Below are 26,459 nucleotides of genomic sequence, written 5' to 3'. Positions count from 1 at the left end.
AGGAAGGGCTCCCGTCGCGTCGGCTGATGGAGAATTCCGCTGGTAAAAAGTTCCGTCGACGCAGACTGGGAGTCGGCTACGACGGATTCGCAGGCAGAGGAACGCCGCTCGAAGCCTATAGCCGCGCGACAGTTTGCTTATTTAAGCTCGGCTTAAGCAAAGCTCTCGAACTCGCCCGAATGAGTAAAGGAGGGCGGAAACGGCAGCCACGACGAGCATTGCAGTTTGCCAATCCTAAGATCGAACTTTCCAACTTGGCTGCGAGGGGGGCATCCTGTAACCACACCAGTCTTCGGCCCCGTGTTACGCGCCTGGCTGTGTATCCGCCGTGTAAACTGACCCTTCTCCGAGTCACGGATACAGCCACGCTACTTCGCACATTGCATCGCCATCCCCTAGCGATTCGAGCGACGATGGCTGGAGATGGACCGAAGCATCGCCTGGACGACCATTTTTACAGGTAACGAATCAACGAGACAAATCATTTTTTAATTTTATTTGTTTCGACTTTCGAAGCTTGATATACATTAAAAAAGACTTACTACAGGGTTAAAATACCCTATGACTTGTCCAGGCGAGAGTAACTCCTCGCCAAGACCCCATTGTCCCTACCGGAAACCACACGCTTTATTCGACTTTCCTTTGAACTTTTTAATTATTTCCCCCAGCTTAAAAGGTGGATTAGAAGTCACGGAAGTTCCTTGGGAATCTCTTTCGGGAGGATTCGGAGCATTTCACCCGCGATGAGGACGTTGATCGTGCACGAGGATCGAAAGAGGAAAGCAGGGCGACACCGAGGACGTTTATCTTTGGCAACGATTTCACGGATCTTTTTAAAAAGCGGGGATGGATTTCCGTAATTCTGTCGAGCTTCTTTCCCCATCCATTATCGCGAGCCGGCGAACCCGACGGAAAGATAAACGAAGCACGGCTAATATATCCGGGGAACACGAAAATTACAGTCCCTTAGTTCGCTCGACCGCGAACGAGAGAAAAGTGTATTGTCTTTGCTTAACGACGGTGTATTCTTTTTACGCCAACGTACCGATCGTTAGGAGATTCTCTGGTATCGCGTGGGGTCCCTCGGGCTTTTTGATGCGTTAGTAATACTATACCGTTGCTTAGCGTGCGTTTAAACGGTTACGATTTGAACCATAATTTCGACTATTTATTTCACATCCCTCCCGCAGCGTGGAAAAATAGAGCACTAAAATGAAGAGAAAAGAACGCGAAGAAATCTTTGGATATCACGGACTTATGATGTATGCTAATGTGAAACACTCATACAAAACAAAAGCAGATTGTGTTTCAAGAAAGAATAAATTTTCGTTATACACAATTTGTCTACGTTCGAGATACGTTTGTCATGCTTGCGCACGTCATAAACTAATCTATCTGGATCTGCTACATCTACAATGAAGCCTATTTCGAGTTTACTTTAGGATCCAAGATTTTTTGGGAGCCATTTGGAATTCACACGTGGTTTGTTTTTAGATAGCAGCAAAAGTCTATGCTTACATAACAAACGGAAAGTCGATGTTGCAAGTACAGATATCAACTTATCTGTCTATGAACACCATTCATCATAAATTACGATATTACTAGTGCCGTAGAGTACAATAATACAAGGAAAAATATTGTCGATTGGTATAAATTGTAGCTATAAATACATGTAACAAACAACGACAGAGTCGAAGGTCTCTGCAGATACCGTAAAGTGTTACGTTGCTCGTAAATAAATGTTATTTAAAAATATGCACACCCTCTGAAAATGTAATTTATTGTTGAATGAAATTTTCGCACAACTCCGTAAGAATTACTTCGAACTGCCCAAAGGGCTGTTGGCAATTTTTATCCCGGCCTTTGACGGCCAATTTCCTGACTCGCGGTTCGCGGAACTTCAATCGGGTATTTGTAGATAATTATTCAATCGATAAGTTCGTTTCGCGTATATCGGGCCTGGGAATATTTTCAATTCGCTGCAGAGGCTTCGATAGTGCCTGGCAATTCCGCTTACGACTCGATGGGAGACGATGATCAACGTTCCGTTGGATAACGAAATGGTATTAGTGGGTGTTCGAGCCACCTTACGTAATACTGTGCGAAAAAGATTATGCACGAGTGAATCACCGGAGATGCAGCCTCACGTTTCTGGGACCAAATTCTTATTTTTCTGGAATTGCTTTTGTCTGAGAGAACAGAATAAGTAGGTGGTCCAAAGTAGTCAAATCAGTATTAAACATGCCATTAAACAAACTCCAGAAGTACTGCCCTGCGAGATTCATAGCGATTCGTCTAGCATGGCATCGTTTGTCACGCGTATGACGGATTATCCGCGAAAGGAGACGCGGTATCGAGCTCCTGGGTTGGCTGCCGCGAGTTTTTACATGATGTCATCGCCATTTACCGCGATGGGGTCGAGCACTAAAACCAAGTGCGCGTATAAAGACGATGAGCGTTACCGGTGCATCGCACGCGCGACGATATTCGGGCTATTTGTAGTGGTCGCGGTGCGACAACCGAGTCGCCTTAATGCTCGTAACGTGCTCCAATAAAGCAAGCAACGCGTAAAATACAAACAAGCGTGCACATCCCCCTCCCGGCAACCTGTGATGGCTGCCAGGCAGAGTGGTCGTTACCTTTTGATGCTGGAGATGCTTTCTGCGAATTTTTCCAGGCTTCGGAATGGCTCTTGAATGAGTGGAGCAATGTCCAAATAAATACCTCAATTTATATTTAATTTTCTAAGGGGTAATTTAATGTTGACTACTATCAGAGGAGGCTCGATCCGATGAATTTATTTTGTGAAATATTCCTGCACTATTATAAATTACGATTCATAAATATATCGAGAAGAAGGAATTGTCGAAGAATACTACAAGATAATGAAGGAATTACTCCCCTAGTCGTTGCTTTGAATTTATTTCTGCGAACCACTGTTCTCCCTCATTACAAATTCAGCATTTTCCAAGGTATCTTTTACTTCCCGTGAATGCAATGCGAAAGATCGAGGTTCAAATGTTCCCAACTATTAACGCGTCCGTTGATTAAACATTAATTATTTCGATGTTCCATCGTAACGTCAGCTCGACGGAATCCCGACTTCCAAGGAGCATTAAAAGTTACGCGCGTTTAATTAAATAACAGTCGACCGTTGCATGCTCGATGATTAGGCTTAATATTGTGCCCGCGGGGCGTTTATCGCCTCGGAATTCAAGCTAGGCACACGCACGGTACCGTCAAGTGTCGTTGTTTAACAACGCCAACCGATTAACGCGTCACGAATGCATTATCCGCGAATGCAAATACTATCGTCAGATCGTGCGATACCACGCGTATGCCTTATCTCGGGACACTTTTCGCTTTAATCTGCAAACAGCCGACGTTCTAGTGTCTTCTTTGCGCGTCACGTGTCGCGGTCTCACGCAAACAATGGCTACACTGCTTCGCGAAACAGCGCGTGACACTTCAAAGGACCACTGTCATGATTTTAACGCCTGGTAAAATTCCACGGCACGAATTTATATTATATAATAACATGTCGTTTTCGTGATTGTTACGCGTTTCGCGATTCCAAATTTTAGGTAACACGAGTTTCTTACTTTTAAAGATAGGAAAGAGCGTTTGAGCGTGAGTCATTTTGGTTTTTCAACTCGCCTACAATTATAATTGAGTCTCATTACTAAGATTCCGCGCTTCGCAGGCGACAGTTATTACCACTATCGATTGTTTTCCCATTAGATCGGAACCACCGTCATCGATGCGTCATCGAGCAGGTTCAGCGGAGTCGACGACGGTTATCGTTCGACAGTAAACAGCGAAACCGTGCGACGGGTATCGATTCCCGCGAAGGTAGCCCCCTGATTTGTCGAATACACAATCCGCGGAAGAAAAACAATGGGGGAGCGTGCGCCCGCCGACGGAGCTGGAAATACCTTGTGTAAACGATGTTCGTCATCGAACCCGCGAGTCATCGAATGTTCTCGTCGCATCACCGTCGAGGAACAACGCCCACTCGTAAGGATCCGCGTGTACGGCAAAATTGAAAGAGAACTTGGCTGCCAGGAAACCGCCACGTTTATTGCATCCAACCCTTCAACCCCCTCGCGGAAGCAAGATTAATGAACGTATTAATGGACGGTTGGTTGCGCGGAATTCTTTTGCTGGAAGCAAAAATAGGGGAGTATTCTTGACGCTGCGGAAGGACTAACCCGTTTAGGTTCGTCGCAAGGGGCAAGAAAACTTGTCCACTTAGAAGATGGCGATGAGATGAACCGCCTATCCTCGCAGGATGAAAGAGCGCTAATTGATCAGGTGGTTGAGGGGACAAATATTCTTCTTGCCTTGGATCTTCCATGGTTTCGAAGGTATTCCACGGTCGCGCGACCATTTCACAAGAGATCAAAGATTTATTATAAATAAATTCTAAAATAACCCTACCGAATTTGAGGAATGAAATAGCATTTAAAACTCATCTATCGAATTCGAAATTCGCTCCATAAAATTTACCCGAATTACCAGAGGTTGCACAAGTGAAATCGACCAACCCCTTCAATTTTATTCGCTAAAAAAAAAAAAAATATTAAAAAACGAGAAGAAAACGATCCCTTTAATAGACGTTACGTTGAACCCAGGGATTCGAATCGGAGCGATTCGGGGGGTGAGAGGTCAACAATTTCCTGACTGGTCGAAAAATTACCGAGATTGTCGGAATCACGTTCATAGAATGAACCGTAACGTCGAAACGCGGGCTCGCCTTGGCGAAATTTCCCAGCGAACTTGCAGCCTGCATTCAATACGCGAAAAACGCTTATTTTTCGAGGGCTCTCGTCGCTGATTCTCGATATTGATTCCAATAGTTTAATCGGACTGGGTATTGATATCGTGTATTGGTGCTCGGGGTCTATTCGTCGGATCGTCTAAAAAACTTCAGCGGGCGCCGCGTCTAGAATATCCTGCGGCTTATAAGGGCAGCCGTGGGCTTTGATCTCGCGAATCCATGGAAACCCATGGATCAACACCATTCACCGTGGTGTGTTTGGATCGAAATGTTGGCCGAAATCGCTTTACCACTTCAATCACATTTAAATTATGAAAGGTAAAAAAATCTGCGTTCATCAGAGCCTTCTATCCTCTTTATCGAAAGTAGAATTGAGTTATTTTCCTATGAGATCTACGCAAGGACCAATTACTTTTCTTCCACTCCTTAAAAATACGTACACCTTTGGTTATTTCGCTGTGGACCCGCGGGGAAGCGATGGTAATCGGTTGGAACCGACTATCCGCGAGTAATTTGGGTAATGGCTGATATCCGACTGTGCTGGGCTAAATGGAATGCTACTACAGTATAGAACAAAAATGATAGCCCCACTGTTATTTCTGCACATACAACAAAGTACAACGCATTTAGAGTGTCCTACATACTGTCCATCTCATTGTACGTAACCCTCGTCAATTCAGCGATTTCTCTTGCTCTTCCTTTGGAATTGTACCCTACCGTATAAGGGTTGTTTCTGAGGTGATTCTTTCTTTTTATAATTTGTGGGTTTCTTTACCTTCTTCTTCTGATTCCCCTCGACCTGTTATCTTAATACAGTTGAAAATAATATTTTTCCTCTCAGATACCAATGACAACTATTCACGTATTTAAGGAGCATCTACAACTCCACCTTCCAGGTATTACAAAGGGACGTAAAGTGACACAAAGGGATCATTTCAGAAATAAACAAACAGGTCGTGCGCATCATCGTTTTGGCCTGGACTGTATCAACCAAAGCTCGCGCGCTTCCGTTGTCACATTACTATATTCCGGCCGAAATAACCAGCGATTCACGGTTTATTAACGGGGAGAACGCACGAACATTGTACTCCACCCGTTAAAATTTCATCGTCAAGACCGAATCGTTTCACCTAGGAACGCTTCGAAACCGTTCTTGCGTCGCAACGACGGAGAGGGACCGACGATTGTCGCTTTGTACCGATACTCTACACGGAAATAAGAGACAGAAACGAACGCCGTTTATAATCGAGTTTCCAACAGACCCGCCGTGCTTCGCGGCCGAGTTTACCGCGAGTCCACCTGCGTCCAATTAGTCTCGATAAATATTTTCTAAGGGATTACATATCTATTTCAGAAAGAAAGAAATTGGCATTGTATTGGTGGACCAATACCCCTTTGGCACTCAGAGGGTTAATCTCTAACTCGTGTCTCCATCAAATTAAATACTTCGGATCAGTGGCGTCACCCTCAACCTTTTTAATTCGATCTAAAAAAAATCCCATAATCTACATAATCTTCCTTAGGTCCCTAAGCTACTGCTTTCTCGTGAAATAACGCACAACAATTACTGAAACACTGGTAAACACATGTCTGATTGTTCTAGCGGGATAAAATAGTGAAAAAGATAAAGAGACGCGATAATGATCCGCGATTAGGTTTGCTCAGACGTCCAAGGAGAATGACAATGCCGGTCCCTTGGAAAATCCGCGACACGAGGATGATCTCGGCCTTGACTCGAAGCATCGAATCGGAGGATTCGCGAACGAAAATTCCCGGAGATCCTCCCGCGTGGGTGTCTCGAGGAGACAAAGACAACAACGGGGTAAAGGACAACAACGGGGTGGGAGATGAATTATAAAGAGACGTTCGACGGTGAGAGGTTTTACAGTTGCGCCTTGCTCGCTTGTGGCAGCGAGTTTGTGCCTCTCGTGCGATCTCTCGTCTTATCACGCGTTCGTCGTTTGCTATCTGTGGTGGAACCTCCTCTCGGAGTCTGTGATCGTCGTGTTTGATTGATCGATACCCGCTCTGCTCCGCTCCTTGATTGCACGGAAACGTTTTAAGGTAAGGTGAACGACCCATTGCAGGCGAACACGTTTACAGTAATGGGAAAGGTGCTACGAAAATCGGCGGACTATTACTCGATACCTACAAAGTCATCCATTTGATTAGAAAGGAGTTTAACTTTCCTGAAGATTGAAGTGTTGCGTCAAAATAGCTTCTAGCCAGTTCAATCCTATTACGAATACACCTGTACCGAACGATTTTCAATAAAGTACTTTTCACGCTATGATTTTCGTTTGTTTCGTGAATAAAAAATGTATAAGAACAGTTCAACTATTTTTATCGTTATCGATAATTACTCATTTCGGTGATCGAAGGAATTTTCATTTTATATATTTAGATACATCTCTATTTATGATTTGCAAAACTGAATCACCTTTGGTAATAATTATCTCCTCACAACGTCAATTGACCTGAATGATTTTAATAGGAACAAAATATGACTTTACATACGAAAGAAAGCATTCGACGAGAGAAATTTTCTTTTGTATGTAAAGCTACATCCCGTTCCCTGTAAAATTAATCGGCTCAGGTTCGAACGGTCTTCGTTCATTCATAGAAAGACAAAATAACTGGCAACACAAAAATGAGAAGCCACTTCACTTGTTATCATCCTGAATTTTAAAATATTTCTCACGCTACCAAAATTTGTCCTCAAATGCTGAATCCATTCTAAAGCTATTCGAGTAGCGCATACATATATTATTAAACGAGAAATATTAAGCAACAACCGCGACTTCTTCCCGGAAGTTAAGCCACGCGCGACGTTAGAAACTTTTTCCTCTCGAACACCGCTGCGTAATAATTGATAATCAAACAATCGCTCGCCTCTGCCATCGCAAAATTGAAACTTTAAGCAAAACGACACGTCGCACGTGCTCTCCACGCGTTAACTCGAGTACATCGTAACATACGCACGTTTCCACGTATTCCACTAATTCTAGTTAAACTGGACATTCGAAAGTAGAACCGACAAAAAGGCTGCCTAGACGGAAATACCGTCTGAAAAAATCTGCAACCTAACCATGCTATATTCTTAATTTATTTTCCAGCGTCAACCGCGAACGAGTGAAGGTAAAATAAGCTCGTTCGACGATTAACAGCGTTTTTGATCGTTTGCGACGTAGATCGCTGGTTCCCGCGCCGGCGCGCATTTAAGAATCCCAAACAATGAAATATTACTAAATCGTGATTACCGTCGCACGCTGCTTTTCACGGAGCAGCTGGATGATAAAGCAATCGTTGCACTTTATGGACGTGCGTGTTAATAACCGCTCGTTTTTCTTGCCTTGGATAAAAATATGCACGAGTACTTTTCTGTTTTACTCTAGTCCTTTGTCGTTTAAATGTAGCGCATAAATATATGGGGTATTAGACGGGCATTTCTTGAGGTTATTATAGTATAGTATAGTATAGTATAGTATAGTATAGTATAGTATAGTATTCGTATTAAATTTTATTTATATTAAATTTATATTAAATTAGTATTAAATTTATATTCGTGTTGTTTTTCGAGATACTGCCTCTATGCCATTATGGTTTTAATGGAATAGTTGCAAAAGTGCAAGATAATTATCCTTCGCGGCTTCGTAACCAGTCAAATGTTGAAATAGATAACAGATCTGTTCTTTCCACGCGCACTACAAATTCCGAGTATGATACATCGAGGATATAATTTAGCCGTACAGACGTACATACGTATCCAATAAAATTCTAATATAGGGAAATTGCGTGTCCCTCTTGCGTATCATTGGAGGTGTACACGATTATTTATATCGATACAAATAAACTAGTACCTCACGAAGGGTAATAAAGGGTAATAAAAGGTAGAACAACGGAAAGTTGAAGCCTACGATGACATAGGTTGATGAATTGCTTATGATTTTCCTGCGTACATATTTAAACAATTTTAACATTATCTCGTTCTTTTATCTTTTCTTCCGGCGAATTTAATCGAATGCTAACCTCCCTTGACGTGTGCTATCCAGCCTGAACGTGCTCGTGGAAACGTGGTCACAATAATTAGAGGGAAATTAATTAACACGGCCGGTTAGTTAGGCGCGCATTAATTCCCTCGTTTCGCTAATTAATGTGAATATTTATTTCGGGGTGATTTCAATTTACCTCGGGTTTACGTAAACGGCATCGGAAGCGTAGGCTCTCGTTCCTTTCCAGGCGAAACAAGCCAAACGAGAATTACAATCGTCGGACACGTACGGACAAGGGTCGCGTCGAGGCTCGCTGGTTTTTTTTTATTTTGTCTTCCTGCGAGAAAGTTGGTGTGAATTCACGCCATTTAGCTGGATTTCAATGCGTCCCTGGCTTCGATTGGCGAGCACCGGATATGGACGTTAGCCGGTGGGCAAAAAAAAAACAACTCGTGCCAGAAGCGAAACACGAATACCTGAGCGCACGCGACTAAACCGAAGCTACTGACCAGCGAACGGACCTTGCGAACGTGTGCTTTTGCCAGTCGTTAACTCGTTTCGCCACAAGAAAGCACTTTTTAGAGACCTTTCGTGCACGGAAAGGGTGGACAAAGATGATAGTTACGAAACGCGATTTATTTATGCATACGCGCTCCGCGTAAAAGAGAAAACTTCCTAGTTCTGTAATTTTGCGAAAAATAAGTCTACTATGATGCAAGGGAAAGCGTTTTGTAAGGTGGAAGTAACAATTTTTTAATCGAAGTAGACGATTTTCAAAGAGGTTTAACCCAAACCTAAACATGCAACTGATCGTGTCGAATGGATTAAAGTTCCTCGACTTTGAAGTCATGCACGGGGGTGTAAACAATTTTCTTGGTGACTTTCATGAATGAGAAGTTGAAGATTGAAGCGTGTACTTCGTTTCTGTTGTTAGTTGATGGACCTACGATTTTCTTTAGTCAAGGTATCGCGACTTAAAGGGAACGCTGCATTTTTAAGCAAAGTGTAAAGTTTGGAAAATAATTGTGGAATGTGGAAGAAGTGGAAAAAGTATGAAATAAGGGTGGAATCCTTTATCAAATTTTAAACATACTCACACTTGCTTGTTCTACACATCCCACACTTGTTTCACACTTGATGCATGGATTCTACATATGCTTTATGCTTGATCTACTCTTCCCATGGTTTCTGCACTCACAGCATGTGAAATAAGCATGCATGCGAATAAAACAAGCAGAGCCTATCGGAAATGTGTTAATACCATTCGTGACATGATGAAATATGAGTGTCACCCATCCTCGACTTCATGTGTATTCTACGTGTCGACCATATCTGGGTGCCAGTCAACGCGTTAAGAAGGGTTTCGCGTCATACGCTGCAAGAAATATCAATCTTCGCTATCTTGGCACAATGTTAGACAAAAATTTGAAAACTGAATCCATTTGCATAGTTAATCAATGCACGTGCACGGACATGCATTGTTTATGGATTCAAGAAAGCTCCAAGTATGATTTATTACAGTTGTTAGTTAAAAAATTACGAGTTTTAGGTGCGCGATATATTTTATAATTATTAACCGAAGTATACAAAAAAGAATGCATTATGCGAACCATGCAAATTTTAACATTATACATATCTAAGTAATACGTACATTTTACTCAACACACACGCAGCCTGTTCGTTTAAAAACGAGCACTGGGAATGGACATTCGTAGTTGTGTCAAAGCCGAAGTGGATTGGCTTTCTTGAATCCACATTTTGAATATCACTTTCTTTAAAGAAGCGACATCGCGAAAGGTAACGAAGTTTGTGAACTCAAATTTTAATACCTGGCAGAGAACGTATTGGAAATATATTTTCGATATGAATAAGGAATGAAATTATGTTGTACTTTTCAATTTTAAGTAATGCTATTTAATATGTTATGGTGGATTACTGTTTTGAAGCAAACTGTAATCCATCTTTTAAATTTGAGTTAGCAGTTTTATCTTTTAAGTTCTTTAAAATATTCATTTTGGACGTTTTCGTATTGTTCCCAGAATGTCGTACAACATAACCGCAATGCCCGCGTGCCCGGAGCCGTTCTTAGGACCGAGCCTCGGTGCCAACTGTCCAGGCCCACAATTTTTGACTTTCATGACGCTTTTGGATACTTTCGTTCGCACGCAAGCTGACATTTCTCAGCTCTGCGAGCGAGTGAGACCGGTCAAGATGCCTGAACAGAACTATGACTTCATCGTCGTCGGTGGTGAGTACTCTACGCTAAATCTGCGCTAATCTACGCTAAATTCTAATCTCTGAAGAAGAGATGAGGAAATACTCTATCAGAGAAGAAGAGTTTTTCATGTAGCTAACAGTCTAAAAGTCCTTGCAACGATTAATCTAAAGTGATTGGATCTATCTGGTCTACCAAAAATAAAACCTAGAGCCATATACAGAAATTCTGCCATCGAGCAAATAAAAGCGCGTACTAATAATTGTTCGACCGAATGAAACGCTGCGGGAATAAACTATACCGTTTTAATAAAATATTTGATACCGTCGCTGAGGGGTTTCCGGTCCACCGATATTTTTCAAACAGAAAACGAAGAGCCATATCGTAATTTTACTTGTAGAACATACCAGTCACATTTGATTTGCATAACCTTCCCGCGCCCTCGATAGTTTGAATATATAATAGCACTGTCCGCGTTGAACAGCGATGCGTTCGTGGGTGTGTATTCGATAATTCCAATCGAAACATGGTTGAAATTTTCATACACCTCGCTCGAAATACCGCAACGAAAGCAAATGGCTCTCGCTGAATGATTTACGAGTGACGGTATCGAAACTCTGCAAAGCTAAATTATTAACGACACTTCCTCGACGGTCCGATGCAAACGAGCTAATATAATAATAGACTTTAATGGGAGAAGAACTCCCATTATTGGGGTGGGAGGGAGGTGGCGGAGGGACAATTATTCAACGATATCTGCAAACATTAATTTAACGTGCTCGTTAAAAGTACATCGCGATCGTTCACATTCGGGGAAGAACCGATGTTTGCCAAATGTCGGTTGTTCTACGATCCAGGGCTTAGGGAGTTTCACCCCGTTATAGGGACCATTGGACTGGAAACCTGGGCGTTTAATACTAATTTATAATAGTAATAATTACAGGTGGTATATCAGAAATGTGAGTAGACTGAAATAAGTGTCTTCCGACTTAGAGAAAAATTGTGATGGTTACAGAAAAGTCCTAGACAAATGTTGAATATCAACTAAGATCTGAAAACGAATTTACTGTTAATTTACTAATAAATATTATGCTCCGCTTTCTTTTTTCCCACAGAAAATGGACACAGAATTCATTGTTTAACACAGAACACAGAATTCGTTGTTTAAAATATTTTGTCCTGAAATTGTGCCACAGCTTCGTTCGACCAATCCGCGGCGGAGGAGACGATTTTCCAGTCATAATGTCAGCCACGGTTAAATGCAAATATTGCGAGCGAAACGCGGAGCGAGCCTGTTAGCCAAGTTCTCGCGCGATCCGTAAACTAAATAATCAATCGCGCGGACACGAAACGCTCGAGCGAGTAACGCGTTTAAAATGTCGCGAAACGTTCCCTCGTGTTTTCTCCGGCCGACAGATTGTCGCGGGATGACAAACACCGTCGCTGTGGACGGCAGAAATGGAAAGCATTTATTTTTTTAATCGGAAAAATCATCGGGAACCTTCGAAAGCGCAGTGTCGCTTCGAATTCGATGGAACGGACACCCTTGACTATTTTCTGATGTTACATCGATGTGAAATTCTTTCTATCGAGGGTAACAATTGATTATTACTTGTACAATACGTGCTACGAAAAAGTATCACATATACAGCGAAAATAAAATATAAAAAAACGCGGGGGAAGCAATTGCATAAAGGGTAAAACAATACCTATGACTCTATTAGTTGCTTGGCTTACCAAATTGCTTTTTAAATAACTAAAACATTGCAAAATGAAATCCAACTGGTTTCCAGTATCCCTCGAATAAAATACCGCGTCGTGTACACTATTTCATTTTCGCAGTAATTACTGTGGAGTGTTTAACATTTACTATCTCGAATGATATTTCGACGGGGTTATTGGAAACGAAGCTTTTTCATCGAGCACAAATATAGCTGAATAATATTATGTCGGTAGAATAACGTTAGCCTGGGTAACTTTCCAATCGAAAACGCACCTCGTCTATTGATTAATCAATTGAAATTGGGGCATCCACCCGTATTAATTGTAATATACAGATACAATATGTATGCTGAATTGTAATTACGGAGAGATAAATTCGCAAGTAATTGCGATGCGATTTGATACCACAGCCTCGACATCGAAGTCCTTACTTCTTGAGAAACACAGAGGCTCTGAACTAATCGATAAACGTTCTGAGAAATTTGGAAATGAAAGCAAACAAACGTAACGACGTATAATGAACACCCGCGATGGCAAAAGGTGTTGGAAGGGCAAGAAACGAACGGTAGGAGCCTTAGCATTTTCTGAACGGGTGTAATTAGTAAACTTTGGACGACAAGTTAACTCGTTACAAGTGAAACAAACGACGACGTAACTTGTCCTGGCCGTTTAACAGGTTAAAAAGGACTGAAGCCAAGCTTCGCCCCGCGCTGGATAAAAAAAAAAAGACGCTTGTAATTGGATATTTTACGAGGCGAAACCCACCGCAAGTTCGCGACTTCAACTGGACCGTTTCGTCGGTTCGACCATTGAAATTAAAGCCGATTATTGAAGGACGATTCACGAGACACGTACTTTGCTTATCAAGACAAACAGATGGTACTTTGAAATGAATTTTATCGTATCGATTTATTCGAATAAATTGCAGAGGTTTCGTACGGATCTAATAGCAGACTAAAACAGTCTTGCGAAACAAATGACAAGATACGTCATCTTCTTGCAGAAGACGGTCCGTCGCGACACGCGACGAGAAGCCAGAGCTGTTTTAGTCACGCGTGGTTCGAATCGGTTCGATGACTGGTTAAATTATGCAAACAATTTAACTTTAATATCCAGCCGGCACAAACTTTCTATCTTATTTGCTCGAGTGCCGTGAATCGTAGAGTTCATAGCACACGCGTCGGTTTGCTCGCGGACACGTGCGCAAACATCTCCGTTCAACGTCGAAGCCGAGGCATTGCATTGCGAATTGGAGGGTAAATAACGATATCGGAAAGTAAACTCCATAAATCCAGGATTTAATATCGCCGCTGATTACTGGCCGGCTACTTTTTCCCCGTAACGATACGTACACTTTTTCGCCAAGGATAACTTCTGGAAATGAAAAACCGACGCTAGACACACGCCGGGGTGACGCAACAGCGAAATGACATTGCTGAAAGTTCTTTGGCAAGCGATACGCCGTCCGAAAGGGACCGAGAGCGTGGAAAACGGTCACGTTCACCGTATTCGAGGCTGATGCAAACTCTAGCTGACCTCATGCTCGTATTTAAAATTATTAACCGAATATTCGTTGTTGATCCTGGCTCTTATTTTTTTACTTTCGGATGTCGCAATTATTTAAGAAAAATGAACTGATACGAATTACACTGAACAAACCTACTGTTGGGAATTCAGCGGTGTGGTTTTGTGACTTTACAAGCTCTCAGCCTTCCTTTTCCCTTTGCACATGTTTCTGGACGAGTGGAAGCCACGATAGCAATGGTATCTCGTCGAATGGAACGAGAGGCATTTTCAGGGCCGTAAACGGCGTTTACGCGCACGCGGAGGTCAAACAGAATTATCGCGAATCGAAGCGCGCCACTAGTGCCAGTTCGATCGTAATTCGTCGATTATCGAGGGCCGAGGCAGCAGACGAAAACGCGATTCGATGGGCCGCGAATCGTTCGGCGTTTAGATCTGATATTAATACGAACTGTTATTCATTCGGGGAGTAAGCGAGATTATTGCGTCATTAATTTAATTAATTTTCAGCTCGCGCTTCATCGTTGTCCACCCCCTCAACCCTCGTACGCTCGGCAGTCCCTTCCGGCGTTGCCTCGTCTCGCCTGGTTGCATTATTACTCGTGTCGGGGCGCCTAGAGATAAATTTTCCAAGGCGATAAAAAGCGTCGAGCACGAGGTGGCGTCGCAGCGCTGGCCCCGCGACGGGGACGATCGTAACGCGCCAACGACATCGATTCGACCAGCGTGATTGAATCGTGTAAACCCGTAGCGGTAAAAATGACGTTGTCGTGAAACCTGGAGGCTGGAAAATCGACCGGCTTTACGTTTAGGAAACATCCAACTATTTCTCTACTATAATTCTCACCCCCTCGCACGCTGGGAATATTTAATGACCTGCATAATAGATCCTGATAGGGAGATATTCTACGCTCCATTTGAACCAAATTTTGCGAAAACTGTGGAGAAGTTTCTCGTCAACGGAAATTACTCGACACTGGTTGCACCCCGATTGTATTTATCGACGGTGCTATTCTCAAGCTTTTTATCTACTTGTCAGCAACGTATCTAAATAAAATACAATCTAAACACAATTGCAATTGTCGAGTAACTTGATCGTTTGAATAATGGAACAAACGTGGCGAATAATTCGCTATAGAGAGACTCTGTTCGTCACCTGTCGTTCGCATAAAATTCTACTCAGCTCTAGTATTCGTGCAATTCCTCTCACGCGGAAAGCTTCGGAATGAATTAACTACGTAAGGCGAGGACTCACCACTCTAAATGACGTTCCATTGTCAACGGTTGACAGTGCTCGAGACCTGGGTGTCTAACTCTCGGCTAATTATAGCGAAATTGCGAACCAAGGTTTCGAAGCCCGTGGCCTCGTTAATTCAGCAACGCAATATTTTAATGACGCAAACGCATCAAGGATGCTCCGTTTCTCTCCGACGCGTCCTCGTACGTCAGTCCGATCCGCTTGTGTCAATAATCATAGTTCCCCTCCTAGAGAAAGTGCAACAGAAACTCCCGCGTCTCATTGCTTTTTCGTATGAACCGTGTCCTATTCCAACATGTTATAATTACGAATCCATGCTCTCTTGTTAGGATATAATGACTTTGGAGAAACGGTGATGGTCGATATCTCGTTTGCACGCGAGGCGCTGCTCGGTTGCGTTACGAGATTTAAAAGTTCAGATAATCGCAAACTATTTACCATCCACCTCTTTCAGATATCTTACCGTTCTTGGATTTTTTAGCTTACTAATGGCAGGTGTAGACATTAACGCGTGATATAGAATTATGGGTTCCGTTTACTTTCCTCTTTTATGATCGACATAGGAATTTTATTAACTGGACAAATTCCTTTCGGGCCTCCGAGTTACGCGAGTTCTATTTTAATATTCTAAGGCTAGAAGCCGCGGAAAGATTTTAGACATTGCATTGGTTATCGAAGCGCCACTTTTCTTAATCGATCGAGACGATGGTAGCTATGGTCTAGGCCTGCTTTTAACAATCGACTATCGAGATATCCATCGGAAACGGTTAAATCAAGAACACTGCACGGGAACGTGAACTTTCATCGGTGGCCGATTCGCTTCGGAATATTTAGGTTTTATAAACCGCAGGTGGTGAAAAAGTTTCCTGGAAATCGCCGTGACAGAGGGTTTTTGCGAACGCTCGATGGAAAGTACAGACGACAGTCTGCATCTGCGGGAGCAATCATGTTCAGGCGCGACTCGATCTCTTCTTTTTATCGATGGATACCATTGAGAACTGGAAGGCGACGTATAAAAGTATACCTTCCCCGCCTGGTGGCAATCGTAACCGGAAGTTGCCGCGAGGAGCACGATACTCCAGGTTACATAAATCCTCGCGGAGAACCGGTTCCTTCCGAAGACAGAGTAATTAAGGCTATACGGATATTACCGTAACGTTCGATCGTTAACGAAGAAGCGATTGAATCACAGGTGTACGTACCGGCCGTACGCGCGCGGGTAACGACGATAAAACACGAAATTCGCGGAATAGTTTACGCTCCGACGAACCCGTATTTGCATAATCTCGCCGAATATTCACCGTATCCCTCTATTCGCGTTATTTTAGCGGCGACATTCGCCTAAACGGTTACGCCATTTTTCGCGGTACCACCCCGCCGGGCATCCGCGAATCAACGCGATATAGCCTCCGGGGTGTCGATTCTATCGTGGATATATTCGTTATTTTCAAAAATTTGCAAAAATGTTTCGAGTTTATTCAACGTAAAAGGTTCCGATAAACTTTTTCTCTATTTTTTGATAGTAAGCAAAGATTTGAACTAAATATTCATTTCCTGTCTGGTATCGATCAATCAAATTTCTTCGCTCAAGGACCGAATCTAGCGCAAATATATTCGTTATTTGCAATAATTTTTAAAAAATGTTAACGAATGAATGTTGGAGACGATGAAATTCTACGTAAAAAGTTCCCTATAAACTTTTTCTTTACCTTCTATAATATAGAAAGAAAACCAACAACTTGCAGACTGGTTTTAGTTTTACATAAAATTCTATGCAATGAATTATACCTGTACATGCTGATTATATGTATATCGCTTCCTAGCATTCACGAGGAAATAAAAAGAACGCACGGTTACGGAGTTCAAATATGGAACACCGCGAACGTTTCCTCGTTTTATCTTCCGTCTTGTAATTTCCACTATCGCGTATTTCCACTAATTGTACGGTAGTAACTATAACACGCTCTTTGGTAACTTCATACTTAACGAATGAACGTTTTTCTTAAGTTCGTTGAATCAAATTACGAGACAATGAAATAACACGTGCAATCAGTTTTAGAATAGGTCCAAATGTAAAAGAAAATTTGCAGTGCTAACGTACGCGAATGACATTTATCGTCTTACCTCCTATCTTTCTGGTACCCTCCTAATCAAGCACTGGAGCCCCTCAGCACACGGCGAGCTCGCGAAATAGTGACACCACAGGCAGATATCACCGCTGCGCCACTATTTAGCATGATGGCCGTTCGCTGAAGTCTACCAGAAATGAGCGTCGACCGTGAAGATACAAATCGACGAGCGGAATAAGCGACGAACCGGTTGCTTTATGCGCGGATAGACTCGGAGCTGCCGGTGGAACAACGTAAATAACGCAGTGCCGTTAGGTCGTCCTAGCGACGACGGAACGGAAACGGAGTATGTCGGACGTGTATCGAAATATGTTTCCCAGCGAATACAACTACTACCCCGCGCGATTGCTTCGATCAGGGAGGGGCAAAAAGGGACGAGAAATAGTGGAAAATCTTCTATAATAGTGGAAATTTAGAATTATTTCTATTCTTCTTGACATTACTTTGCCTTAAACAACTCCTTAATTTTAGCTTAGTTCGCGTTATCGTAACTCTGTATATTACATTAACGTTAGTCTTGTCTTTTGTTCACGCCTGTTGGAACCCACTGGCCCCCATCTAGCTAGGGTACCCCGGTGTCGCTAAGCCCGTACTGTAGCTGCATATTCGCATGCTACAGCCCCTGAGCTGCTGAGGGTGTTGCACTAACTCGTTGCACTCACTTAAATGCTTGATTCGTCGCAATAACAACGGGACGTCGAGAAGAAAATAAAATAAAATTTCAACTTATTTTCAACTGCCGTTAGCACTTCTTCGAGATTTACAAAAAAAAAAAAAAACCGTTTATTATATTGATAATAATGAATCGCGTTCGGTAAATTACATTCGCTCGAAAATGCGCGAGTTGACGAAATTGCAAGTTAAATAATACTAAGATAATTATTACTTTCGGCCTAACGCTCGATCGCTCGGTATCGCCTTTACTGTTCGAAGTTTTTCGAGGAACTGAACTCGACAACAATAACAAGTCGGGTGAACGGCTCGAGAGTTATTGTCTGTACCGGTACACGTGCAGAGGGCAAAGGGCATACTTGGTTTACATTGTATGGGTGGAATCCACAAATTTTGAAAATCAAAATATCTCCTTACTGTTCGAGACGCATGTAAATATTGTGCAAGAGAAAAAGTCTGGACTGTATCTCCCTCAAATTAATTCCCAAAGACTTTATCTTGGAGTAATTTTACTGCCTGGGCTTTTTAATGGATCACGGTGGAGCTGAGCTGTTATGCAACCGTGTTGACCGTGTTTCTTGCCCGAGCAGAACCGTTTTCACTCGATCTCGAGCCATTGGAACGCGTTCCCGTTTCCGGAAAATGACACGGAGCGCGAGCCCGCGAAACGTTCCTGCGTGCCAACGAGAAGGAACTTCTTTTCGCGAAACTGCTATAGCTACGAAAAGGTCGGGGATCGATGGTTCCGCGACAGTTCGTTCTCCCAGGTTCCTGAAAACGGCCGGTTTTCTCGTCCAGTAGACCAGAACGGTGTGTTAAATGAAAAATTAAGTAGTCGTTAACCTGGCTGGTCGATTCGCACGCCGCGCCGTTGCGCTTTCTTTGCTATCCACTGGATACCTTTGTCTGCACGCGTAGCGCACAGCCTTAGCGGCTCGATTCGACGCTTGGATGTGCACCGGATGACCTAATTCAATATTCGTTTGTACATCGGACCGCTGGCGAGTCTCGTATCGCCAATACGTATCGCAGATATTAATGGATTAATTTGTTCGGTTACATAACAGCGAATTTATAGCGCTTGCGGACGCAACGAACGGTTACGTTTGTAATTAAAATTATATGCATTTTCAAGAAGATACATGCACGGTTTCGTGCTCGATTCCCCAAAACACGCTGAATTTTCTCAACCGAGAGAAAATTGCATTAATAGAGAAATAATAGGCCTCTTTTCCCTCTAAGGATTGCGATCTCCATTTTGGAGAACACTGTTTTACCACAAATATCGAATGGGAGGTGATGAAAGCAAGTGGTAAAGAAGTAGTGGAAGAGTTGCACCTATTCGAGTTGAAGCGTCAAGAGTGAAGACAGGCGACCTAAAGCTTTAGCCTGAAGCAGTTGTCCTAAGCTCTGCCTCTTGGGCCAGAGTCGAACCTTCTCGAATCAATGCAAGTTGCCACGGAAAACTGAAGCTCCTAAGAGTTATCCTAAGTATCCCTAAGTATCACCAGGGAATATTACTAAGCTTGAGTAATCCAAAACTGGGTATGCACTTATCGAGCCTGTTAATAACTACAAGGAACAACGATAACCATACCACAATATTTCACGTCAGCCCGAAGTTAACGTACTAATCTTTCTAAGCATGGACTGACGGCTACGCCTCGCAAATTGCACCATTTGTGTCGAGCCGTGCACATTTTTCAATGCTGAAACAGATAAAAGCTGACGCATTTGCATGCTACTTATTATAGAGATTTATAGTATTTACACAAATGTTAATGGCCGCTATTAATGCGAAACCAACGCTAATTTTCTGCTGATAACGTGTTTACAGCGAAAGGCTATTTACATTTTTTCTTTAAAGTATAATACATCATTAAACATTTAATAACGTTCTGTAGTATCCGCGCCTCCCATACCCAACAATAAGGAGTGAAATAAGAACACGAAACGTTGCGTAAGTAAAGCGGTCGACTGTGGATCCGAGGATCGTGGGTTCGAATCCCCGAGCCTTATTTTTCGTTTAGACTCCTACAGTTCTTATTAGCTGATGTGCTTCCAACCATTTATTAAATACGTTTTGATTAATTTTATCTATAGTTCCTTATAACCCATTCTCTTTTTTATACAGTTTAAGTTATCGTGAATACAGTTGAAAAACTTTAGACTGACGGCAGCAATGAGTAAAATAGAAATAGTCGAAACGCTTGTTAACGAGGTATTTAAACAATTATTTTGTACTGAAAGCCCATTAGACGTACTGATTATTTAATTTTTGTACGACTTTGAGACTCCACGTTATCTTATTTATGCCTTCAAAAATTCCTTGAAATGCTATTATAGTTTTCGTTAACTGTTTCAAATACACCTCGAGTATTATCGCTTTCAAGAACAATATTCATTTTAACAATGTAGTTCCGCTAATGCTCGGACAATATGCGAAGAACTGCAATGACGTGTGTAAATTATTGACAAACGTCATTTGTTGTTGGTTTAAGGAACTGTTGAGTGCAATTATAACTAGACGGTCGACTCGTGAAAAAAATATGTGCTGTCTACTTGCAATGTGCATGACACGTTTATCACTCGTCGATATGCTGCGTTTAAGATTAGGCTGAAAACGTGATTTCGCACGAAACTCGCTTACTGAACTTTAATTTATCAAACTGAAGCCCTCGAATTATAAAAATTGAAAAATATTTGAGTTCTCTTTGACAAGCATTAAATATTATTATTAGATACCTGTTTAACGATGAAGTGAATTGGATGAAAATGAAATAAATAAATTGCGAAGTAATTGGTCAACGCTAACGTGAAGTACGTTCCCTTTTCGGAGAGAAAAGCGCGATTCCGCCGCAGAACTTCCACTTTCCATCTTCGAATAGCACGCGTTGCGTCCCGTTACGCTAACTTGCATCTACAGCCAGCTGCGAACAGCGTGTAAACGAAGGCGAAACGTGTTTGCACTGCCACGAAAACCATAAACGTCCATACAAGGCGCAATTACTTTTACCTGTTGATACACGGTGGCCAAGACCTTACGGAGCCGCTTTCTAGAATCACGAGAGCAACATTTCTTCGCGACTGGTACACCTGACCAATACGAGATTAGTCAAGGTCCAATGGAGACGTCCTCCAGCAATACGGAACTAGTTGCAGCCTGCGGAACAAGGAGAAATTTAATTGGAGGTTTAGATGTTCCATTTCACCCTCGGTTTGATTGTAAATTCCTAGAAAAGTCACATCTAGACTTATCTTAGAAAAACGCGGTATCCTTGAAAGGTCTTACATGGTTTTGTTGGTCACACAAAATAACATTTGAAATAGCTTTTGAAAGCTTATAATCTCAAAGTCGTACAAAAATTAAATAATTATCACGTGTAACGGCCTTTTAATGCAAAATAAGTCGTCGAATTTTTATAGCCAAAAGTATGGGAGAGCCAACCTATTAACCCTTTAAGCTCCAACAGGCTCGTACCAAAATGTAATGTTTACACGTTGGCTCGAACGATACACTACGGACCAGGCTCGTGTTAATCAGTTTTGGCCCGGATATCCGACCACGAGTCTCACACGTGGTTATAGCTTAAGGGGTTACCTGCCTAAATAATCGTTTCTTAAATCCTGTCCTTGTGTATTCTCGCAGGTGGAACTGCAGGTTCGGTTGTGGCATCAAGACTTAGCGAACACCCCTACTGGAAAGTCCTGTTACTGGAAGCAGGCCCCGACGAGCCTCCAGGTGCCGACATTCCCAGCATGGTGGGAATGTTCCTAGGTATGTATGCTTCATTCATCGCGAAAGATGCGTTTCCTTTCGTATAAGGGGGACTTGAACGCTCCGAACGCGATGAAGTGTAACAAACGTTGCACGGAACGGTCCACCGCAGAAGAAAAGAGAAAGGGAATTGAAACGAGACCTCCTATGAGAATGGAGTTTTCGCCCCCACGTGGGAGTTAATTACCCGTTTCACCTGTTCGAAATAGGCAGCGAGCTCGACTGGATGTATACGACTGTAAACGAGCAGAACGCGTGCCTGTCGACCGGAGGATCATGCTATTGGGGACGAGGCAAGGTCCTTGGAGGAACATCGGTGCACAATGGCATGATGTACATGCGAGGACACCCCAAGGACTACAACGACTGGGTGGATATGGGCAACGTGGGATGGTCCTGGGACGAGGTGAAGAACGATGATCGATGGGGGAGAGAGAGATCAGTCCTAGAAAGAACAACTTGTATTAGTGGAGTGGAACACTTCGTGTATTAGAAATATCCACGTATTAGAGTGAACCAAAAGTTCGTGCGTGTTTTACGTTGAAGTCATTAAACTTACTTTATAGCAAGTGAACATTTTGAGATTCGAGTACTTTCACGTAACTATTGGAAGGAAGAGTTTAAAGCTACCGAAGCAGCAAAGAAAATATATTCAGTCTCTTGCTTTCAATAGTGACGTAAAAGTACTCGAATCTCGATATTTTCCATGATTTTACTAAAACGAAAAAAATTAATTAAAGAGTCGTTAACACCGACAAATACAATACAGGGTCGAGTTGAGAAATAACTTAACAGAGGCCCACACCCAGGACTGATCTTTCCTACCTCGCACAGTCAGCGTTGCGAAAATAGAGTATAATCGACGATTTGCCAATCCGCCAGGTCTGATTCACGCCAATAAACCGTGACAAACTTCTTTTTGTCTCTCCGTGAACGCAGGTTCTGCCTTACTTCATGTGCTCTGAGAATAACACAGAAATTAACCGAGTGGGCCGGAAACGACACGCTACAGACGGGTTGCTCAACGTAGGGAGGTTCCCTTCGATACCAGCAATATCCAAAGACATCCTCGCAGCAGCCGCGGAACAGGGTTACACTATTTCAGAGGACCTCAACGGGGACCAATTCACCGGGTTCACGATTGCCCAAGCGATGCAGAAAAGAGGAGTTAGGCATAGCTCTGCATCAGCCTTCCTGCGACCTGTTCGGTACAGGCAGAACCTCCAGGTGGCCCTCAACGCCACCGCTACTAGGATCATTGTTGAAAATGGGAAAGCTGTAGGCGTGGAATACTATCAAGTTAGTATTATTGGGAGAGAACAGTTCGTAGAATGCTAGGTCTGCTAGGTAGCCCTACTGACGAGTCCACTAACAAGCCCAGGACGAATCACTCCTTTACATTCCATGTTTTCAGTACGGTCAACGTCGAGTCGCTCGAGCCAGACTCGAGGTAGTCGTTTCTGGAGGAACGGTTAACTCCCCTCAGTTGTTGCTGCTGTCTGGAATTGGACCAAAGGAACACTTGCAAGCTGTCAACGTCAGTGTCGTTCACGATCTTCCAGGTAAGCAGAGGGTGTCAATGTAACGATAACGATTTATGATCGAATTTTTCATGACGGAATTCATTTTTCTGCATTATCAGGCGTGGGAGAGAATCTACACAATCACGTGTCTTACACCATATCCTTCTCCATCAACCAGCCAAACGAGTACGACCTGTCCTGGGCGGCGGCTGTCGAATACGTTGCGTTCCAGACTGGACCACTGGCGTCCACTGGCCTGTCCCAAATGACAGGAATTATCCCCTCGTCGTACACCACTCCTGACCACCCTGATCTTCAGCTGTTCTTCGCTGGATATCAAGCATCCTGCAGCGCTACTGGAGAGCTGGGAGCCCGCATGAGCAACGGACCTCGAAGCATAAGCATTTCGCCTACGAATCTTCATCCACGCAGCAGAGGTACTGATTGGGGTCTCCGGGTTTTGTAATTTGATAGTCTTTGCATGTTGAGATGGCTTCCGACCGTTAGCTTTAAATGCTCTTCACGATCAGATAAGTTTGGCATGTACCTCGAAGAGATCGAAAATTTACATTTCCAACATGACATTACGTCATTTCCTCATGAATGCCATATCCAGTTTGAGCAAGCTTATTAACCGTGTCTGCTTCCATGTCAGGAACTCTTCGTTTGGCCAGCAAGGATCCCTTCGCCCATCCCTTAATGACTGCAAACTATCTGTCCGACGATCTGGACGTGGCCGTCCTTGTCGATGGAATTAAGAAAGCTCTCGCCTTCAGTAACACCACCACCATGGCGAAGTACAATATGACACTAAGCGAGACACCTCTGCAGGCTTGCTCACAGTACCAGTTCCTCAGCAACGACTACTGGAGCTGCGCCGTGCGCCAGAACACGGGCCCGGAGAACCACCAGGCTGGCTCCTGCAAAATGGGCCCCGCCAGCGACCGCATGGCCGTGGTGAACCCTCGACTATGCGTACATGGCATCAAGGGACTGCGGGTTGCTGACATGTCCATCGTGCCGCGGGTACTACGATTTATTACCTTCGCTCTTCCAACTGTTACATTCATAGTTCAATCAGAAACATACCAAATTAATTTCTCTCTTCACTCTTAACATAATTGATAAAAACCAACGCGATATAGAATGTTGCAAAAGCTTTGCTCATCGTGTCTAGTCCTGTCGGTTTTTGATTCTTTTTCAACAATAGAATATACTTTTCTCAGTATTTACGTTTATGTCATTCGGTAGTTCAGTAGTGCAAAAATTACGAAACAGTAGCCGGTGACACGAAGTCGCTTCTGTGTAAAGTTGCCGGTCAACGATGTGTTAAGAATATTTGAAAAATGAAAAGAACTTATCCGTTTCATTTCGCTGCGTTCGATGAACTAAACTAACGGGGAAATGTTTTGCGTAGCTGATGTCCAGCAACACGGCCGCTGCTGCGATAATGATCGGCGAGAGAGCGGCAGCCTTCATCAAAGAGGACTGGGGTGTCAGCGGAACACAATGGTACGGGTATCCCCACCCTACCCCCGCATGGAAAGCCTCAAACCTACGGAAAGGGTATCATAGTCACTAGCAATTTGCCATGTTTCGTAGTTCCCGTTCTACGATCGACAACTCGCTGGATCTATTGCTCTGGGGGATCAAGTACATCGACTGGGATCAGAGTATCTGGTAGCCAAGATCCTCGATCGATCTAGTCCACGATTCAGCCGAGTCTCGTTCGCCAGGCGAATTTACCGAGTAACGTCGCCAAAGAGACGCCCCCACGAAAGGATGCCTGCCTTTCCCTTCGCCAACGTGATCCAGAGTCGATCGAAGCGCGTGGAACGAGAAAACCAACGAACACCGACACTAGCCTTCGTCCAACTGTTACCGATATCGTTACCACCGCGATCTTCCTGCGACCTCTGCTCTCGTGGCGCATGGTCGAGTCCGCGTCGAGCCCACGTAACTCGAATCCGACCCGAAACTCACTTCGAGACTTTGTTCGATTCGGATGCGTTTACGCATGCTCGAATCTCTGTATGCCATTTCGTGAGATGTTTCCTCTCTTAAGCGAATAAAGATTGAGTTGTTGCAACGACAATTTCACGCGATGCATCGATCTGCTTCTGCACGAGCTTAAAATAGTACTGAAATTAATTCTCATCCGTCCACTTGTTATCTGAAAGTATTAAATCCAACGCAAACGAATTTCAGACGCAGAGATTAGATTCTATCAAGGTAACATCGTTGTTACATGATTATATTTGCGCGGTTGTTTGTCACTGTCTCCAAATTGGTTTTATGTAGATTCACGTGTTTGTGTTGCTTCACGTTGAAAAACAAAAGGGACGTCAGATTCCGAGAATCGGATACGTCCCGTCGCTTGTCCTCAATTTGAGAAAAACTTCCATAGTTCGTGCAAGTGAAATGATGCAGATAGACTATGTTACATTTCGAACAGTGTCCCGCTCCTGATTGCCGTCAGTGGTTTTTTAACGAGTTCATCGTGCTGATTAGTCAACCATAATACGTTCGTCAAGAACGTCGAATGACCAACGACGTTGTAGTCGAACCGTGACTAACAGGCTACAAAATAATGTCCCGATTAGCTACCGTCCGCGATGGAAGTTCGACACTCCATTGGCTAGATCTTAACCGAGCAAAAATTGAAATTCTAACGAGAGCTTCGAGAAAGGGAGCTTTAACCACTTCTCAAGACCAAAGAGATTCGGTACTGCCCGCGTCCAGGAGCAGCCAGCCAATAAGTATAAGTTAGCTCGTCAGCGATACGGGAGAAAGCAACATCGGCGACTGTAAATCAAAATGTTGTAAATAAAATAGTATCTATGACAGAACTGATTTGGCCACGAGA

General features: G+C 43.2%; 2 protein-coding genes and 1 long non-coding RNA gene across 10 annotated transcripts in view; 1 reads left to right on the top strand and 2 right to left on the bottom strand.

The window, feature by feature from the left end:
• The window catches only part of LOC128893987 (uncharacterized), a 23,553-nt gene extending 1,550 nt beyond the window's left edge, over positions 1-22,003 (bottom strand). Inside the window, exons 1-2 of one of the 3 annotated variants that reach the window (XR_008461439.1) lie at positions 18,681-19,134; positions 17,616-18,250 (exon numbers count right to left, since the gene is read on the bottom strand). This is a non-coding gene — a long non-coding RNA (uncharacterized LOC128893987). Of the gene's footprint in view, positions 1-9,869; positions 9,947-17,615; positions 18,251-18,680; positions 19,135-21,893 lie in introns of those variants that run through there. The other 2 variants (XR_008461440.1, XR_008461441.1) reach the window with 2 other exon arrangements.
• LOC128893980 (nephrin-like) overlaps positions 1-26,459 on the bottom strand; it is a 348,887-nt gene that overhangs the window by 243,275 nt on the left and 79,153 nt on the right. The gene's annotated exons all lie outside the window — the stretch shown is intronic.
• Positions 6,671-26,442, top strand: LOC128893982 (glucose dehydrogenase [FAD, quinone]-like). Of its 2 annotated transcripts, none has more exons than XM_054155340.1 (10): positions 6,671-6,844; positions 10,812-11,020; positions 21,942-22,070; positions 22,280-22,476; positions 23,010-23,369; positions 23,485-23,632; positions 23,713-24,030; positions 24,249-24,619; positions 25,011-25,105; positions 25,196-26,442. In XM_054155340.1, the coding sequence occupies exons 2-10, from the start codon at positions 10,813-10,815 to the stop codon at positions 25,275-25,277; spliced, it is 1,908 nt and encodes a 635-aa protein (XP_054011315.1). In that variant the 5' UTR covers positions 6,671-6,844; position 10,812; the 3' UTR covers positions 25,278-26,442. The 2 variants fall into 2 exon arrangements, with proteins under 2 accessions (XP_054011315.1, XP_054011314.1); XM_054155339.1 differs by lacking the exon at positions 6,671-6,844 and adding an exon at positions 10,425-10,569.

Source organism: Hylaeus anthracinus, unplaced genomic scaffold (genome assembly GCF_026225885.1).
Source record: "Hylaeus anthracinus isolate JK02 unplaced genomic scaffold, UHH_iyHylAnth1.0_haploid 3, whole genome shotgun sequence".
NCBI classification, from domain to species: domain Eukaryota; kingdom Metazoa; phylum Arthropoda; class Insecta; order Hymenoptera; family Colletidae; genus Hylaeus; species Hylaeus anthracinus.
Note: the sequence above shows the minus strand (reverse complement) of the source record. Positions and strands in the feature narration are given on the sequence as shown.